Source organism: Anopheles stephensi, chromosome 2 (assembly GCF_013141755.1).
Source record: "Anopheles stephensi strain Indian chromosome 2, UCI_ANSTEP_V1.0, whole genome shotgun sequence".
Lineage (NCBI taxonomy): Eukaryota > Metazoa > Arthropoda > Insecta > Diptera > Culicidae > Anopheles > Anopheles stephensi.
The window spans coordinates 14,554,465-14,574,223 of NC_050202.1; the positions used below are offsets into that span (position 1 = coordinate 14,554,465).

The following is a 19,759-nucleotide window of genomic DNA, read 5'->3' on the forward strand; positions in this document are numbered from 1 at the left end:
GCCTAGTCCAAGGAGCCTAGTCTAAGGGGCCTAGTCTAAGAGGCCTAGTCCAAGGGGCCTAATTCAAGAGGCCTTGTTCAAGGGGCCTAGTCCGAGGGGCCTAGTCTAAGGGGCAGAGTCCAAGGGGCCTAATCCAAGGGGCCTTTCGATTCGCTCTCATTTCTCCTCTGATTCTCTCTCATTACTTCCTCGACTCTCTATCATTAATATTCATTTCTCTCTCGATTCTTTCTCGGTTCTCTTTTTTATTTCTCTCTCGATAGTTTCTAATTTCTTCATCAATTCTTTTTTTATTTATCTCTTGATTCTTTCTCAATTTGCTCTCATTCCTCTCACGTTTCTCTCTCATTTCTCTCTTACATTTTGCTTTCAACTCTCCCGCATTTCTGCCTCAAGTCTCTCTCAATTAGCTCTCTTTTCTCTCTCGATTTTATCTCATTTCTTTCTAGATTATGTCTTATTTATTCCAATGTTTCTTAATATTCTTTCTTGATTCTCTCTTAATATGTATTCGTTTCTCTCTTGATTCCCTCTCATCTATTTTTCATTCCACCTCTCTCTCTCTCTCTCTCTCTCTCTCTCTCTCTCTCTCGCTCTCAACTCTTTTATGCCTCAATCGATATTTATCTTTTTTTGTAATTTGTTTTTTCGACTCTCTTTCATTTCTCTCTCGATTCCGTTTTAACTTATACTTATTCCTCTCACCTATATCTCTCATTTCTCTCTTATATCTCTCCCATTTTTTTTCTTTTCTCTCTCGATTGTCACTTTACTGTCCCATTTCTCTCTCGGTTATCTCTTGGCTCTCTCTTATTTCTTTCTCCTTCATCGTTCGATCGTCTCTTAATTTTTTATCATTTTTCTCTGGAATCTCATCTCTCTCATATCATTCTCGATACTTTTCCTTTTATCTCTCGTTTCTCTCTTATTTGTTTCTTATTTTTCCTTGAATAATTTATCATTCCTCTTTCGATTCTGATTTTACTAACATTTATTTTGCGATATTCTCACATTACCTCTCGATTCTTTCTCGGATATCTATCATTTCTCTCTCACTTTTCTTAAAATTCTCTCTAGACTGCTATTATTTCTTACTCAATTCTTTTTATTTTTCCCTTCCACTTTATGCTTATTTCTCTTTCGATTTTTTCTGATTTTCTCACACTTCTCTCTCACTTTCGTTTCTTTCTCGCTGTCTGTAACATTTATTTCTCTATATCTCCCTTTTCTCTTTGGTTCCCTCTCTCATTTGTTTCTCATATCTGTCCCGTTGTCTCATTCATCTCTAATTTCCTCCTCTCGCTCTCTCTCTCTTTCTTTTCTTACGTTCTCTTGATTATTTTCTCTAATTCTTGCCTCACCTCACCTTCGATAATCGCTCAAATTTATCTATTTCTCTCATTTTTCTCTAGCTTCTATCTCATTTTTCTGTGAATTCGTTGTCATTATTTCCTTAATTCTCTCATAATTCTTTCTCATGCTATTTTCTTCCATTTTTTCTCTCGGTTGCAATTTTTTTTTCGTTCATTTCTCACAAATTTGTTTCTCAATCAGGTTCCTCTCTTGTTCAAAATTCCTGCCAATTTTTACTCATTTTTCGCGTACATTTTTCTCTTGTTTCTCTCTCCATTATCTCTGATTTTATTCTCATTTCTCCCTCAATTTCCTTTTTTTTTCTTCCTTTTGTTTTCAAATTACACTCATTTCTGAGTGAAGTTCCGTCCATTTTTCTCTCGTTTCTCTCGTATTCGCACTCTATCTCTCTTTCTCTCACTCTCTCATGTTTCTGTATTTTTTCTCTAAATTACCTTGTGAAATAAAGAGAAAAAAAATTGAAAAAAGAGAATAATGAAAAATATTCAAGCGAAATGTAGAGAGAAGTGAAAAAAAGTATGATAGAACTCAACGGAAAATGGGAGATCGAGAGAGAAATTAGAAAATTCCTTGGGAGGGAAAAATGTAAGAAAAATAAGAGTAATATCATTAAAGAAGAGAAAAATGTGAAAACGAGAGAGCCACAGAAAAGTGAGAGATCAAATCGAAAGTAGCTCGTAAGAGCAATGAGAACAATTTGAGAGAGAATCGAGAGATAAATGATAAAAAAATAAAGAGAGATGTGAAGGAGATAATCGAGAGAGTAATGTCAAAGAAATCAGTGCAAATTCAGAAAAATTCAAGAGAAAATGAGAAAAATAGGGGGGGATCGATAGATACAGGCAGTAAAATCGAGTTAGCAATGAGAAAGTAATGAGGGATAATTGAGGGTGAAATGGAAGAGGAAAAGTGAGATTCGAGAGAGCAATGATAGCTATTTGAGTAAGAATTGAAAAAGAAAAAGGGAAAGAATCAAGAGAAAAATATGAGGAAATGAAAGTGAATCGGAAAACTAAATGAGAGGCAATCTACAGAAATATTGAGAAAAACATGAGAGATAATTGAGAGAGAAATGAGAGTGCAATGAGAGGGACTCAAGAGAGATATTAATAGAATTTAAGATTTCGTAAAGAATGAATGGAATTCTCTAAAAGAGAAATAAGAGCAAACAAAATAAAACAGAAAATAAGAAAAATCATAACATAAATGAGAAAGAATCGATAAAGAATGCATCGAGACAGAAATAAGAGGGAAATGAGAAAGAAATTGGAGAGAATCGAGAAAGAATCGACAGAGAAATAAGTGATAATCGAGAGAAAAATGAATATGAAATGAGAAAGAAATTAGAGAAAATCAGAGGAGAAATGAAAGAGAATCGAAAGGCCCCTTGGAAAAGGCCCCTTGGACTTGGCTCCTTGGACTAGGCCCCTTGAATTAGGCCCCTTGGACTAGGTCCCTTAGACAAGGCCCCTTGGAGTATTCCACTTGGCTTCGGCCCCTTATTATAGGCCCCATGGAATAGAGCCCTTAAACTAAACCCCTTGGACTAGGCCCCATGGATAAGGTCCCTTGGACTAGGCCGCTTAGACTAGGCCCCTTGGACTAGGCACCTTGGATTAGACCCCTTGGATTAGGCCCCTAGGACTAGGCCCCATGGACTAGGCCCCTTGGACTAGGCCCCTTGGACTAGGCCCCTTGGACTAGGCCCCTTGGACTAGGCCCCTTTGACTAGACCCCGTGGACTAGGCCCCTTTGATTAGGCCCCTTGGACTAGGCCGCTAAGACTAGGGCTAGGACTGGACTAGGGCTAGTCCAAGATAACTAGAAAACAGCATACACATCAGGTTGCTCTTCGAATCCGACGATACAGCATAATCGGCAATAATGTAATGCTCAATATTATTCCAACGGAGCCCTCACCCACTCTAAACCAGCGCGTCACAAGTGCTCACCCTCACAACGCTTCTTCTTGGGTGTACATTTCAGCGGCTGACAGCCACACGCACCCCCAAAATTCGTAACAAAGCAACACGATGCACAGCACGCCGTCCAGAAATGGTCGGTAGCATTTGATGGTCGATCGATAATGATCAACGATGAACACTGATCACAAGCTCCAATTTCTCCGAAAAAGTTTTACACGATAGTTTGTGCGTATGCAATCCAGAAGAAATGATAAGATAAGAAATTGATATGACTACAATACGGCAGACGGACCTTCATTAACAAAAAATAAATAAAATAAGACGGTGATCAAAAGAAAACAAGATGAGATTGTATTGAATATACAAGAACGAGCATTTCTCGCTGTACCATTTCACCTCCACTAGTTGACCGATTTGAAGACTAGTACAGGGTTTTCCGGGCGTTCAGCTGCTCGCCTTTTGCCAATACTTTATTTGACCACATACATACGCTCTGGAATAGTGAACCGGCGGCAGCGGTGCCGATCTTCACACGGTATGACCGGGGTTCAAATCCCATCTGGGCCGTTCCTCCATAGTGGAACGAAGTCTAATGGTATCAAGAAGTCTAAGACGCCGGAAATGGCAGGCGTGACCTAAAAATAAGAATTCGTTCGGCTAAGAAGATGCAGAATACATACAAAACCCAGCTATATTCACTTACAGAAGAGGGTCTCCAAATCTCAGATGACTCTCACCCAGGCTAAGGATAGGACAGCTAACACTCTGTCATTGTCATTCTAATTGCTGTGGTAAGAGGGTCAGAACTTTCAAAAGATCTTATTGTATCATATACTTTCACCGTATTCATAGTGTCGACGCATGGAGAGGTGGTGGAGAGACAGCAAATCTGACGTGTGTTGGATGGAAAATTGTTTTGTTCATGGGGACGCTTGTTTTTTGAACTGGTAAACCCTGTAAGAGAATATCTGTTTAGATCTGAAACAAACACACCCTGAACTTGGACCACCAATTTACACCTTATCTCAACATTTCTCAATATTACGCTCACTGCAAGAACCGGAGCATGAAGCACTCGTACTTCATCGGTTGTACTAGATGTACGTCTTGGAGCTTTGTTTTACATTCTATCGGTTCTATACATTACACGTGTTACACGGACCCACCGCAACACTCTACAGCGCATGCGTCACGTGCTCGATTTCCATCAAATCCGAACAGATCTCCTCGATGCGCGTGCCGATCTTTTTCGCCACCTCGTGCTTCTCGTTCGCGGGCAGCTCCAGAAAGCTCCACACCAGATCACCGTCCACCACGCACCGGCTCGGGTTGATCGGTAGTTTGCGCGTTTGCTTAATCGTACGGTACGCCTTTGGATTTAACCCGCACAGGTGCGGACTGTGCGTGAGCAGCACGTTCTGCAACATGAACAACCGTCGGTACGTTTTCTCGGGCAGCGGCAACACAAACCCGATACCACCGTCCAGCGTCGCGAAGAAGGTCGTGTGCTTGTTGTCGTAGTTGAGCGTACGCTTCATCACATCGGACTCGTGGAAATCGCACTGCACCCGGAACATGGCATTGACCTGCTGCCCCAGGTGGTAGTCGCTTTTGCGCAGTAACCGCTGGCCGCCGAACGATTCGCGCGACTCCGGCTGATACATGTACGTGATCAGATTGCACTGATCGTCCGACACGAGAAACCCGAGGTTGGAGTTGTCCACCACGTACTCGACCTGATACACATTGAGCGGATGGTAATCGCGCGACACAACCGACAGCGTTCGATACTCCTCCTGGAAGCGTAGCAAGCTGATCGATTTGTACACGTCCGCGACCAGTATGAGCGATTTGATCGAGACCATCTGGTGCACGAAGATGTTCGTATCGATAAACGCCACACCGACCAGGTCATCGTCTTTCATCTGCCACAGGTACACCTTCTGACCGACGGCCCCTACCAGAAAGCCGCACACGTGCGAGATGGCCGACACCGGACCTTTCTGATCCTTGACGATCACCTCCTTAAATTTGTGCTTCGTCAGCGGTTTGCCGGGCTCCGGTACGACTTCGATAATGTCGTACAGCAGCAACCGGCCGCGGGAGGTTATGTCCTCGCTGTAGTTAAAGTTCGTGCCGACCGCGATGTACTCTTTCAGCCCGGACCGTGCACCCTCGTACGTGAGGCTCACGTTCTTCAGCGCTATCACGTGCTCCCATTCGTCCAGGTTTATCGACGTCTCGGGCACAATTTCCCACGCGGCCGGTGTAACGAGCACCACCGAGAACCGGTGTCCCATCGGGTACAGGAACCGCTCACCCTTGTTCTCCTCCGTCAGCTCCTTGTCTTCGCCATTGAAGCGATAGTATTTGTTGCAAATCTCTTCCGCATCCATCACGACACAGTACACCTTGTTCTCCCGGTGGTACACGATCTGCTTCGGTGAGCTGCGCAGCGGGATTTTACGCACCGGCCACACGGAATCGTACGACAGGTAGGTCGGGAAGATGGAGATCTTTAGCTCGTACTGCTCGTCGAAGTAAAGGAATCCGTTCGGGCAGTTTACGTTGTTGAACGGTGCGAACGATTTCATGACGGTGCGCGCGTACAACCGGTGCGAACGTAACTCGCCGTGCGCGGTCAGGAAGAGGAAGTAGGGCTTTTCCCCACAAACCGCTACCCCCGCATACCCGGACACGTTGGCGAAGTAGCGGATCATGGAAATGTTTTCGTACAGTACCTTGGTCGCATGCTGGTCATTGGTCGTGGTTGAATTGCTGCCCGTCGCACCATCTTCCCTCGCAGCTGGCGGTGGTTCGAGATTGGCAAACCGTGCGGGAACCGTTTTAAACACCGGACACGTCACACTGGTCGAAAGCCGTTTGAAGCGCAGTTTTAAGTGTCCTTTCGCGTACCGGAACACGCGATAGATCAGCAAATCGTGCTCGAGTCGAATGAAAAGCAAGGGGCGCGATCCATAATTCCCAAGCGCCACCATCAGGATCTCCTTCGGCAGCAGTGACGCGGACACGCCGAACGTCGTGCCAAACGCGCTGGTTGCGTCTTCCTGCCCTGCGCCCTTGCCCATCGGCAGCGGGACAAACTCCATCGAATCGGACAGCACCTTGTTCCCGTTGCCGACGTTCGTGATCAGGTAGACGAGCTTCAGGTCGGGCATGGAGTAGATTTCCAGCGTTCCATTCTCACGCGCCGCAAACAACCAGTACGTCGGCTTCACCTGCTGCATGTACTTCATCCAAAAGTCCGAATTGCCACCACTTTTGCTCGCAATCGCCATATCGGCCATCGACGTCATCTTGAACGAGCGGCCCGACTCCCCGTACAGCAGGTCCTCCTCGTCCTCGATCTTCATGTGCGGTTCCGGTTTCATCGAGCCGAACCCGCTCGAGTAAGCGGACGCAGCGCCACCCTTGCTAAGGTCGTACACATCCTCGATCTTCTTCGTGAACAGGCCCGACACGTCCCGGTACGCACTGATCGCGACCACCGCCGGTGTAGTGCTGATTGTGTTTTTGTTCACCGCCAGCCGGGGCGTTCCTTTGCCTTCGCGCAGCGCAAGCGTTATCACGCGACCCTCCGACGATCGTACGCACACGTACGGATCCACGATCGACACGGAAGCAAGCGGGCAGCCGAGATCGATCGGAATGTTTTGCAGGAGGCGCGTGCCCTGCAGCAGCCGGATCGATTTCGTTGTCACCTGCACAATGAACCGGTTCGAGCCGATGTTTCCGACGTGGATCGTCGGCACGTTCGTGGCAAAGCCCGTGTTCTCGATCTCGTTAATCTCTTCGCCCGTCTGCAGCACCATCGTACCGGTTTCCTGCGACAGTATCATAAAGGCGTGCGTCGGCGGTCCATCTTCCGGTTTGCGGGCTACCGCTTCATCGAACACCGTCCACACGTCGACACATCCCGACATCCCGAAGCTTGTGATTACCTGCGGCTTGATGGAGCTTTGCAGCACACACAGGGCACCATTTTTGCCGTGCCCGCTCGCTGTGACCACCTCGATATCGAGCTTGTTCGATTGTATCTGCACATCGGGCTGATTTTCGACGTCTTCCTCCGGGATCCGTTCGCCCACCGCCATGTGAGCGATCGGGCCAATGTTTAGCACATTATCGCACACCTCGAAAATGTAGCTCGTTAGCTGGACGGACGTTTTGTAACCGCTGCCGTACACCTCCAGCTCTTCCTCCTCCATTCGCGGACGTTTCGGTTCCTTCTCGACGGCGCCACTATCGTCGATGGTGATTACTAAACTTTCGTCCTTTTCTTTGAACCTTAGCAGCAGCGAATTACCTAACCGAGAACCAAGGAACAGATATTCATCCTCGCATACACAGATCTGGAAAAAAGGCACAGAATTAAATTCATTTTTTGTAATCCTTCTACGATCGATCGCTGAAACTTACACAGCTCGTGAGCACACTGGCGGCCGCTTTGTTGAAGTGGAAATTTCTCACACTACGCATCGAATCGGCACACAGCGTTAGCACGTACAGTTCGCCACCCTTCAGCGAAAGCACGAGCTTCTCCGGTTCGATAAAGCACACCTGTGCCGCATCCAGACTGATCCGCACGCCATCCTGTGGTTCTGTGGATGGTTACAAAGTACGATTCCATTAGCGCGCTGTATGATGCTACTCTAAAGAGCGCTAGGAATACTTACTCAAGGGAAAGCTTGTGCTATGGTCCGCACTACTGTTCAGACTAACGCCGTACGGTGGGACACTTTGGTTGAGGTATATGAGAGAGTTGACACACATCACCAAACACCCACCGATCGGTTTGTTGATAGGTATCGCTTGTATACAATCGAAGGGTAAGCTGTTTACAGTCCAAATAACCGGATGTACACGCTGCTGGATGTTTAGCGATAGTGCTACCATTGTGCAGGTATCGGAACGAACAGCGACTCGACTGTAGAAAGAAAAAAAAGGGTTATTTAATCATGCACGCACGACCAACACATTCTCCCTAAACATACCCCGGAAACGTGCGTACGGGTTCGTAAAGAATCAGCAGCGTCGGTTCGTAGTACCCGTGCAGAAACTGTATATCGATAACGTTATCAATCTTCTCGTCCAAATCCTTCAGCTCGATGATGTACGACGCCAGGATGGGTGTTTTCGCCACCAGCTGTACCGGCGCCTTCTTTATCGGCTTCACGTCCTGCAGCTCAATCTCGTCCAGCGAACTGTCCTTCCGAAACGGTAACACCACAAGCTTCCGGCCGTACACCAGCATGACCGCACACCGATTGTCCGGATCGACACGGACCAGCGGTATGTGGTAGTGGCCGGTCCAACCGCCCCGTATGTCCTCATCCTCGAAGTAATGCAGCGAAAGCGTTTTCAGATCAAAGTTGTCCGGATCGAACTGTACCACCGACAGCTTGGCGTCCGGGAAGCTGATCAACAGTGCATCCCGCAACGAGCCGGCAAGCGACACCGATTGCATCGATTTGATGTTACCGTACAGCCGGTACGAGGCCACACATTCGAGCTTCATGTTTGGTGGGCGTGATGCTGCAAATGAAAACATACCGTGTGTATGTGTGTGTGTGTTAGCGCTTTATGCTATGCTTGCGAGCGGGTATGCTTGCTTACCCGTGTATTTGTCCCTGGTGGCCGGATCGGCATCCGGGATGACACGGTACACCTTGAGCACATTGGCCCCACCGGTAACGAGCGATTTTTCATTGTGATTGAAGAAATGGCACGTTAGCGAAAACTCTACCGCGGTCGGTTCGTGCGGTTGCTTGCACAGTGAAAACATGCCGGACACCTTGCACAATCTTCACCCAGCACAACGGAGCTACAACGGGCCTGCACTGTTTATATCATTTACACACGCTGCTCGAGAATACTTGTAGAAGGAAAGCAAATAACTCAAAATTGTTGGCGAATTTGCACCGGGAGAAGCAGATATTTGCCACCTTTTACGAAAAACAACAAATGCCGGCGTGTGTTTTTGACAGGCTTTTGGCGTTCTGTCATGATGCATCCCTCTGGGAACGTCACTTTGAGCTGTGGATGTTTTTATAGCAGGCTGCTGCGTAACATTCAATCGCGTGGATGACAATTTTGAAATGGACGTTAACGACCTCTGGTTTGTTGACTTTATGCGTGTTTATGAAATAGGTATATCATTCAAAAACACATTTAATGCCTTTTTATTTAAAAATATTAACCGAAATATATTTTTTGAGTATTTTTTTGTGAAATTCAAAACGAATTATTTAAATCCAGTATATTCATTAAATCCCATTCATGTGATATTATCCCGAAACAACTCATGTAAAATAAAATAAAATCAACTACGAAAAACAACAGGGCTCGATTAGCAGCAATTCGGTTGCCATTTTGCAAATATATTAAAACATTCTTTCGTACCTTCTTAATTGGCATCGTGTACAAATACCGTACTAGTTAATAGGTTTGTGTTGCTGTTGTGTGTGTTGGTTTCGGTTTTGTCTGTCCTACCACGTGCAGCGAGCGATTAATATGTACAAGGAATATATACTATTCATAATCATCCGCATCATAGTCATCGTTTGAACATAAAATAATAGGAAGAATGATAGCATAATAATAGATATACCTTTTTTATAAAAAGAAAAACAATAGCAATAACGGTTCGGTTTGTTTTTTTTTACAGTAATGCTTCTCCTTCTCCATCATTAGCACCCTTGCCTGATCTTAAACTTACACCGCCTTCATCTGACTTCTACTGATATTGGCGATGATTGGAAATGGGGGGGAAAACGCATCGCCTTGAATTTTATCATCCCTAACGCTGGCTGGCCTAGAGAATATGTTGTGCAATAAATGGTTCTTTTGTCGCCATTTTCCACCGCTATTTTGAATGTATAATTTTCTTATCCTACACTCGTGTGGCGCGTGTTAAATGTCTAGGTATGTATATATGTTTATATATAATTCGTATAGCTTTATGTTTTTTTTTTAATTAAAGTTAAACTTACACCATCTGTTACGCTTAAACCCCAATTATCTTTTTTTCGCAACTATTTACCGTCCGCTGCTCTTTAGTAGAGTTTCGTCACCTGTTTTTGTTCCCCTCCCTCCACTAGTACAACACTCTTCTCCTCTTCGTGGATCAATTTTAAATTGTTTCATCCGAAACACGAATATGGTGTGTGCGTTTTGTTAGGTTTTTTTGGGAAAGTTTTTTTGTTTTTTTTTTTTGTATTTGTTTTTTATAATCTTTCTCCTCCACTCCTGGTACTTCATTCTCCCTCTTACGCCCTTTAAACCAATAACAAAACACAGATAAATATAAATACAACTCCTAGAACAGAGTCAGCTCAACTAAACTCACCCTTAAATCAATATGGAGCGTGAAAACTTTTAACCTTCTCTTACGCAGCAATAGCAATTGCTTATTGCATTCATATTTATTCGTATAATACAATCCCACCCGCCTATACAAAAAGAACCCTCCTCTATTTAATAGCGATAACGAAATTGAAACGAAATAGATCAAATCCTTGCTTTGAAATCTTGTTGCTTTGCTCCCAACCAGGATGGGTAAATTTTTTTTTACTGTTCTTTAACAATTATAACAGAACCGCGCTCCCTGTTCCGCGCTCCCTGTTCCGCGCTCCCTGTTCCGCGCTCCCTGTTCCGCGCTCCTCTTCTCCAACTCTTTCGCCTGCGCCGTGGCGGTTATTTCATTTGGTACTTTCCCTTGCATGCCTTTCCCTGACTCTAAAACCTGCCCAATCCAACGTTATGGAGCGATGTTTTGTTTGGTTCAGCTTTTCTGCTACTTGCTCTAACGCCTCCCGAAAAACAACCCTTCCACCAGCACGTTACATCTCTCTTTCTAATGCCGGACGACGATTACACGTTAATTATGAGGAGTAGCGCAGCAAGCGCGCTGCGGCTTCGGGTTTTTATGATGAGTTGCATAAACCAAAACTAGAGGAAGAAAAAAGGCGGCAGCAACAGCACCAAACGGCACGGCGCGGTATGGGCTTGTTAGGTTAAGTGGCATGTTGCTGGCAGAGAGTAGGAGGGGTAGTGTAGCGGCTGCCTATCATACAACGCGCAACAAAACGCGGAACACATTACACACAAAACCAGCAACAGCCGCGACGAGGCTCTCGTGAGAAACTGTTACCCGAGGCGCATGTTGCGCAATCGGTAGGACGATAGAGTCGGTCGGTGAGTGTTGGGCGAGTGATACCACGAAGAAAACCGGGCCAAACTAACTAATCCCGGGACGGCCGATGATGATTGTCCGTCACATGGTGTCCCACTGGCGGTGTGCACGCGAGGAGCCTCCCCGATCCACATCCAAAAACGAACGTACGATCGATCGATCGCGTGCGAATAAATCAAACCACTCGACGAATCATGTGCTGCTGCTGCTACGCGGAATCATATCCCTTTACATGCAGACACACACAAAAATCCAATCCATTAAAGTCCCTTCTCCGGTTGCGCTTCAATAACAACAAAAAAGAGCAAGTGTCTTATGGAGTTTCCATCCCAAGGGGTGAGTGGGTGGTGTTAGCAAATGGAGTGTATGAAATTACGGTGGGGCTTTGGTGGGCCAGCATTTATGTAAACTTTCACTTTCCACCGATCGCACATAATTCCCACCACCCCCAAAATGGCGAATTGGTCGTATCACATCATCCCATTCAGCCAACAAAAATGACACGATCTTTTGGAAAGAAAAACTCATCTCTCCATCGATCGTCGAATGTGTGAATGCAATACCCCAAAAAAGAGTGATGGAAACCACCCCCCACCGCATCAAGCAAAACGGAGAGGCCTTAAAGTTCATTGAACCTGGGAGGGGGAGGGGGGGTGGGAGGGCCACGAATCCGGTGCGCGATGGTGAGAGGTTATACGATCACCTTCGAATGATTGCTTTCAATTATTGCTTCTCGCGCCTAATGATGGTTCGCGCGATGGTGTGCCAAACCAAACGGTTTGTATATTGAGATTTGAAATTGGTTTTATCGTACTATTTGAAAAATGTTTTTATTAATTTAAAGCTTTAAATAAAGGGGAGAATAAATTAAAAGGAATTACCTTAAATAACATTGTAAAAATTTTCAATAACAATTTTTAACCCAAGGATACTAAAAAGAGACGACAATTTAAGAAGGAAATCGTTCTTCTCCTGCAACAAAAAAGTATTTCAAAATTCACTTTGAAAAACCCTCGTTGATTGCAGATTGAGGAATTTTTCTGCGCCATCCCTGCCACCGTTTGGATGATGTTTCTCCCTTATCAGTAATACTTTCATAAACAATAAAAATCCGAAGCATCACACACGTACAATACGCGCGCAATCGCCCTTTCATTTTTTCTTCGCGCGTCACGGAACAAGTTTACCCCCCCCCCCATTTGAATGATTTGTTTTGCGAAAGCTAATCTTTTTCTCTATGTGTGACCATACCACCATCACACACAGCAACGATCATCACACCTATTTTCCCGCGAACGGAAACACAACTTTCAAAAAACCTTCGTCCATCCGTTTGCGGGTTTTCGCTAAGCACGGGGAATCGATTGATCATCATCGCGACCAAGACAGGCTTCAAGTAAGCAAACACAGCAGAAGCAAAACAACAAGGCATCAAAGTATGCTATGGTGCGGTGCTGGCTCGTCTGCTGCTTGTCTGCATATCGGACTTTCCCGATTGATGAGCGCGCACAACACATGACGACGGTTGGTGAAGGTGAGATAGGCATATTGGAAGAGATCGTAGTAGTAGCAGCAGCAGCAGAAATCAACTTTCATCTCCCAAACGACGGCGTGAAGGCAAATCGTGAAGAAGCAAAACCTCCCCCACCCGACCACCCTTCCCTTTAGATGCAAATTTTATCTTCCCATCATGTTGCCGTCTGCTTCACCGACGCTTCCAAAGCAGTGTCCATTTTCGTCGCATAACAAAAAGCATTAACATTCATCTCCCCCCCCCCCCCCCCCCCCTCCTTATACACATGTGTCTGTGAGCGTGTGTGTGTGTGGAAGAGAAAATGCACTATTGCATCGGAGCAATATGTATACCACCCTACCCCCTAAACCGTGTCGCTGTGGGGTGGGATGCGTGAGAGTGTGCGAAAGAGAAGCTGCGACCTAGGCGGCGAGGCCTTAGATTTTAGTGAAAATCCGTTTTGCACGGCCAGTTTCGATTTGGAAGCAAGTAAGCAGAGCTAACGAAACCCTTCCTCTTTCTTTAATGGGCGCACTGTTGATGTATGAGTGCATACCAACATTAGCACCCCTTAAAAAGCACATCGCGCGCACACACATTCTTCTTCTCGCCACGTCTAGCTACCTTTTTTTTCTTGCGCTGGACTTTTGCGCCACCTTTGGCGAAGAGTGCGCTGGCTTGTGTTTTCCGTAGCCGTTATGCTACTGCGGGAGGTCGAGATGGTTCCTGGGGAGGGAGGGGGTGGAGGGCAGGGTGGTGTGACGCAGAAAAGGGAACGGAAGATGCCTCCGATTGATAATGGGCACCTTTTGCCTTCCCTTGCCGTGTCGCTCAAGACACCATCCCCTCAAGAGAAGCCCACCACCAGACGACAACGGGGAGATTGTTGCTTTATGCTGCTCTCGGTCGGTCGCTCGCTCTCTTTCCCAACTCTATCTATCTATCTGTCTCACATCTCAGCATAGCTTTTCAAACTTTGTTATTTTCCTATTCCTTCTCTTCTAGCTACTTATTCATTTCTTCCTGGCTGCGCTTTTACGTGATGCTTCGCATCTCTTGCACGCGCACCGCGCGTTATTGTTCCATTCGTTTCTACGCACATCCTCGACCAGCGCCATCGTCGCCGTCATCGGTTTAGTAGCGGGTTTTTAGTTCCCAGTGGGGTAAAGGAAATAACCCTCATCCCTTCTTCTTCTTCTTCTGCACCTATGGACAATCACCCGGACATTCACCACATGCATACCGGCCCCATCATCGCCGGATCGAGAGCAAGTCCAACCGACCGACCGTTCGATTCGCTAATGATCGTGATGTTTCGATGCAAAGTACCGTTTTGCCACCGGGTGGTGGCTGGTAGTTGTTTGAACCGACTCCGTCACCCCACCACCCCCTCGACATAGCAACCCCTCGGTAGGCATGGAAAAAAGGGTCAAAAGAGGAAATAGCGGATAAGGTGATTTTCGAGCGCTAACTCTACCCGAACTCTTCTGCCTGCCGCGCGCGGTCAGTGGCTGTTTTCCCACCGTGGTTAACCTTATTTTGCTTACCACCACCACCACCCTAGGGAGACTATTTAGAGTTTATGCCTGAAGAGATATTGTGGAGCATAAATGGGAGGCTTTCTGTTTGTATGTATGTGTGTGTGTGTGTTTGTTACTACTAATACTACTATGATTAAGAGGCACTCTACCCGTGCGCGCCTCCACCCCACCACGGGGCATTGCGCACAATTGCGAATTCGACTACTACTTATATGACGACCCCCAGCTCCCCCTCTTAACATCTCACGTTACGTTTTACATCCTACTATCACGTCCATTTGTGCCGGGGTTTTGGCCCGCCCGCCTAGTACTCGAAGTAATTCCAACCGCCACCGTAATCGAGGGCCTGCCGCAACATTAGTTATACGGTCATCGTTAGGTAGCCACGCTGGCCGTGATGCTGCAGCTGGCTAGTTAACAGCGAACCGCCCGCATCGGGCCGACTATCCTTCTGTGCTTGGGCTGCACAAAAGTCGGGCGTTGACACGGACCGGGACAGATTGCCGAAGCTAAAGATCGACACGAGCGACGTTATCCGATCGATACTTTCGACCGAGGGGGTCGGCGGTGCATCCACGTCGGAAGATTCTTCTGCGGGCTGTTGCTGTTCCGGCTGGTCGGCACTGGGCAGGAAAGGATGGTTACCGCTAGTGGTGGTAAGGTTTTCCGCTTCCAGCTGTTGGTTCACACACGCGGACAACGTTTCCGCATCGCCCGGGCAGATGGTTTCGTGCGGAGACGAGTAGAACTGGGGCTGACCGGGACTACCGTTGCATATGGCCGGTGTAAGGGGAGTGGTGGTACGCGGCGCATCGCACGTCTTGAGCCGTTTGGCCGAGAGTAGTGCGATCGGAAGTATCCGATCATCTTCCACCGGCGGCGGCATATCGTTCGCCGAAGACTCGGTCGTGGACGATCGACGACGTTTCGCAGGAGTTGACTGGTGGGGCTGGTGGTGGTGGTCACCTTCCGTGCGATGCCTTCTGCGTCTTCGATCGGGCCGGCCGACCGACGTACGCCGATCGTCAAGATCAAAGTAACGCATAGCACCCTTCGACCGGACGGCCGACTCGAATTGCTTCACCAGCTCGGGCGTTTGCTCTTGCTCTACCACTTCCGGTTTGCGCTGGTGACAGGACAGATCCTGACAAGTGTTTTCTTCTTCCTCCTCCTCCTCTTCGTCCTCCTCTTCCTCGTCTTCCTCTTCTTCCTCGTCGTCGTGACCGTCGAACGAGGATGGTAGGAATGGAAAGGATCCACCACCCGCATTCTCTTTATCCTCCGATGCACTTATCCACGGTGCAAGGGCAGGCAGTAGGAACAGATGGGACACGTCGTGAGCTGCGGCATGTTCTTTTCCATCTTCACCATCCCCAACGGCACCCGTTTCTTCTTCCTCTTCCTCCGGGGTCGTGCACGCGCCACTATTGCGACACATGTTGAGTGGTTCGAGCGGTAAACCACCGATCGTAGTAGGCAGAATGGTGCTGTCACTGCTGTCGTACGATAAGCTTTCGGCAGCAGCACCAGCACCAGCACCGGAAACCGTGGACGACGTTTCGTCTTCTTCTTCTTCTTCCTCCTCCACCGGATCAACCAATTCATCTTCCTGGGTGGCAGCAGCAGCAGCCGGGCCGCCTATCGTTGGCAGCTGGCTGTTTTGCCGCTTCTCCTCCATCTCACTGCTGCACTTGTTGCCGGTGCAGTCATCATTGCAGCTGTCAGCCGACGAACTGTCACAGTGCCCTGCAAGCAGATAGGCCGCATTCTGCTGCTCCTGCATCAGCTGATGTTGGTGTTGTTGCTGTTGCTGCTGTTGCTGCTGCAAATAGTGTCCGTGCACGATATGGTACGCTTCCTCCATGAAGATGTAGCGCGCCTTTTGCAGCACGGTCGCCACCAGCAGGTTCTTGTGGAGCGAAACGCCACCACGGCAGACCCGCGATTGGGCGATTTTCGCCAACGATATCCCGATCAGCCGCTGGGCTTCCGCCATCGTTTCGAACTTGGACGCCGTCTTTGTTGCCGCTGCTATCGGGCCACTGTCACCGTCGTCCGGGGCCGTGTTGCAGCAAGCGGAGGACGGTGGCGATGGTTGATGATGCTGATGATGGTGGTGGTGATGATGTTGCTGCTGTAGCTGCTGCTCGCTGTGTCTCGCTGCCCGAGACACAATCGACGCCGGTGCTTGCTTGGTTCGTATTTTGCTGGCTTTTCCACACCGTTCGCCACAGAAAGAGGAATGGCCGCCGTACGCGCACTACTACTCGGATTGATTACGCAGTCGATAATCGGGGCTGCACCACACATGCACATGCAAAAATTATGGTCAGCACAAGAAGGGGGAACAAAAATCGCGCACACACAAACCGATGGCTCGATCCGATCACTTATTTCCGATTCCGCACTGTGGCCTTTAAAACGCTGTTGTAATTTTTTTTTTCGTATCAAGGACGTACGCACACACCACTTTGTTCCAACCTATCGACCATTTATCTCGGTGAATTGTATTACAGGCCGGGTAACACACAACCGTCAAGGCCACTTTCTGACACACACTCACTCGTGAACGGTGTTGTGCCTCGCTCTCTCTCTCTCTCGCTACGATTATGCACACTGATCGCGCGATGAAACACACCACAAGCAGAAAGGCAAGTTGGCACCGAATTTAGAATTAATATAAAATAGCTACACGGTCACCATCGGCTTAATTAGCCGTTTATACACATTCCAAGGCGCACACAGGCACACACGGGGCGGATATCTTCGATCATCCGAGATGACACGAACGCACACACATTAACGCGCACCAATTAACAATCCGCCATCAGCCGCCGCCGCCGTCGTCGTCGTCGTTGGTCTGGCAAACCCGTTTTAATAATCTGATCTGAATGACGCACAAACGGGCGAGAAAGATGACATTTGCGATCTGTGTCGATCACACACAGCCCGAGCCTCGCGCACTCTCTCTCTCTCTCTCTGTCGCACGCACTCTTTCTGGACACGTCACGCACGTCCGAAGGTGAAGCTGCGACTACACCACACCACTCACACACTTGGATTCCGTGCGCCCCCCGGACAAACCGAAAATCGGAGCAGCTGTGTGTGCGTGCTCGTATAGTACGGGCCCCAAGAAGCGCGTAATTATTATTCACCCCTATATTATCCCGCGCGCACTCACACTTCACGCGCCAACCCCTGTGCTGACCGGACACTGTGGGATGAGGAGATCTGATCGCTGCTCGCTCTTTCACACATTTACGGCCGCCGTTGATTGATTCCACTCCACTCGCTTCTTCCTTTCCGCACTCGCTCTCCTTCTCTATCCCTCTTTCTCACTCGCACTCGCAACAAGTCACATTCATCAACTAAGCAGATCCAAGCAGACGATGATGATGGCGACGAAGAAAACGACGTCTGACTCTGCTAACCAATCGAACAAAACGGCGGTGGTGATATTATTGTCGGATTATACACCACGTCACACACCCTCGCACTGCAACGCTTCCTTCTGATACTCCGGGATATTCCAAAAAAAATATACTTTAAAACTTGGAAAACAGAACACGTTTTGTTCAAACTCGTGCAGGTGTATAAATTGATGAAGTCACCTACTTTAACTTCCTTCTGAACCGAATCACACGAGCTTATCTCGCACTCGTGCAATTATCTATTCCGTGCGTGTACAGAAGATAAGATAGTTTTAAAAGCACCACACTATTTAACTGCCTCCGTTAAGTGGGGGAAGTGGGGGACAGTTATTACAACACCTTCCCACTCACACGTCTCGTGAATCACTCGTCTTGCCGTCTATCACAGTGGGAGCGATGTGTACGTTTGATGCCAGCACAGCAACTCCTCCTCAATCGAACGTAAAACAAACACAGAGAGCACCACACACGGAGCGCACCAAATAAATCACCACACGCCACCGTCGTAGTAACCTTTGCTCGAATTGCAAGCGCGCACGCTGTCACCACCACGCGCTTCTGTGTTACTGTGGCTGCCACTTCCTTTTTTTGCCAACGACTCTGCTGCTGCTGCTGCTGCACACCCCGCTATACCGCCGTTGATGATGATGATGATGGTGGTGGTGGTCACTCACACACGTATTTGGCGCGCGAGAGCTCCGTCTGCACGTGTTCGAACGGTTCGGTTTCTGTTGCAAGACTGCGAGACTTTGATCCGTTTATCACGCGGAATACCCCCTAGGCGCGCGCGATTCGGTGCATGATGCCACACAATCGCCGACGACGACGACGATGGCCGCTCAAAGAAGAAGGAGCAGCCAACACATCATCGTTTGCCCCTCTCGCGCTCGACCGCACTCTTCTACGCAACACTTCCGTTAACGCTACAATAACAGCAACGCCGCCGCCGACGACGATGAGCCTTTGATGAGCAGTTTTTGTCTCCCGAGCGGGCGCGCGCGCGCTATTTCTCGCTCGTTTTTCCCTATCTTTTACGCTCTTTTTCTTTTGCACTTTTCTCACGTGCGTCGCCGCCGTCGTAGCCGGCGACGGGTGTGCCTGGAGGAAGCAGCATAAGCGGAGAAGTATCACTCTCTTCCGTTCCACGAAAACGCAACGGTGCCGCTCTTATTGCCGATCGGGTTCTCAGCGTCCCGTCCCGCTCGGGTCGCGTGCGTGCTCGTTCACTCGCACGCGTGTGTGCAGAACGGGCCACTCACTTGACTAACCTTTCCCAAATGAGAGCATACACCACACACATACCCGCACACGTCCAAACTTTATTATTAACCCGCAACCCGCTTTCTTGCTCTTTGACGGATTATGCACTAGCGCGCGCCCGTCTCGCTCATGCGTCTTTTGCATAGAAAATCTAGCCTCCCGTCCCGCTGCTCCTTCCCTCCCCCACCTTCCCCTTTCAACTCATGTTCTCTTTAAATTTGACTCTCGTTTATGTGCCACAGCAAAACATGGCCCAAACAAACACAGCCGCACACACACCGCCTGTCACCGCTGCATACATGACGTTTTGATGACGCTACCGACGTCGACGGGTGACGACGGTGCCTGGTGATGATGATGCTGCTGCTGCCAGATGCGCTCTCGCTCTATCTCTTTCTTCGCTGGACGTAAAGTTTGTCTCGCGCGTTGGGTGCGAGCAACAGCCACTCACGGCCGCATAAGTACGGTCGGTTTGGGTGAATGGAAGTGTAACGCAGGGC

At 48.1% G+C, this 19,759-nt stretch overlaps 2 protein-coding genes across 3 annotated transcripts; both read right to left on the minus strand.

The window, feature by feature from the left end:
* Window positions 1-3,627: 3,627 nt before the first annotated feature.
* On the minus strand, window positions 3,628-9,321 carry LOC118504173 (cleavage and polyadenylation specificity factor subunit 1). Of its 2 annotated transcripts, XR_004905271.1 has the most exons (6): window positions 8,937-9,321; window positions 8,315-8,855; window positions 7,997-8,247; window positions 7,740-7,921; window positions 4,003-7,672; window positions 3,628-3,934 (listed from the first exon to the last, which is right to left on the minus strand). XR_004905271.1 is itself a non-coding variant. In XM_036038321.1 (5 exons), exons 1-5 carry the CDS (start codon window positions 9,103-9,105, stop codon window positions 4,475-4,477), a joined length of 4,341 nt encoding a protein of 1,446 aa, XP_035894214.1. In that variant the 5' UTR covers window positions 9,106-9,321; the 3' UTR covers window positions 3,628-4,474. The 2 variants fall into 2 exon arrangements, 1 of the variants encoding a protein (XP_035894214.1); XM_036038321.1 differs by having other exon boundaries at window positions 3,628-7,672.
* Window positions 9,322-9,665: 344 nt separating this feature from the next.
* LOC118504175 (chromogranin-A-like) lies at window positions 9,666-19,332 on the minus strand. Its single transcript, XM_036038325.1, has one exon. It carries the CDS (start codon window positions 16,562-16,564, stop codon window positions 14,930-14,932), a length of 1,635 nt encoding a protein of 544 aa, XP_035894218.1. The 5' UTR covers window positions 16,565-19,332; the 3' UTR covers window positions 9,666-14,929.
* Between the last annotated feature and the right edge of the window lie 427 nt (window positions 19,333-19,759).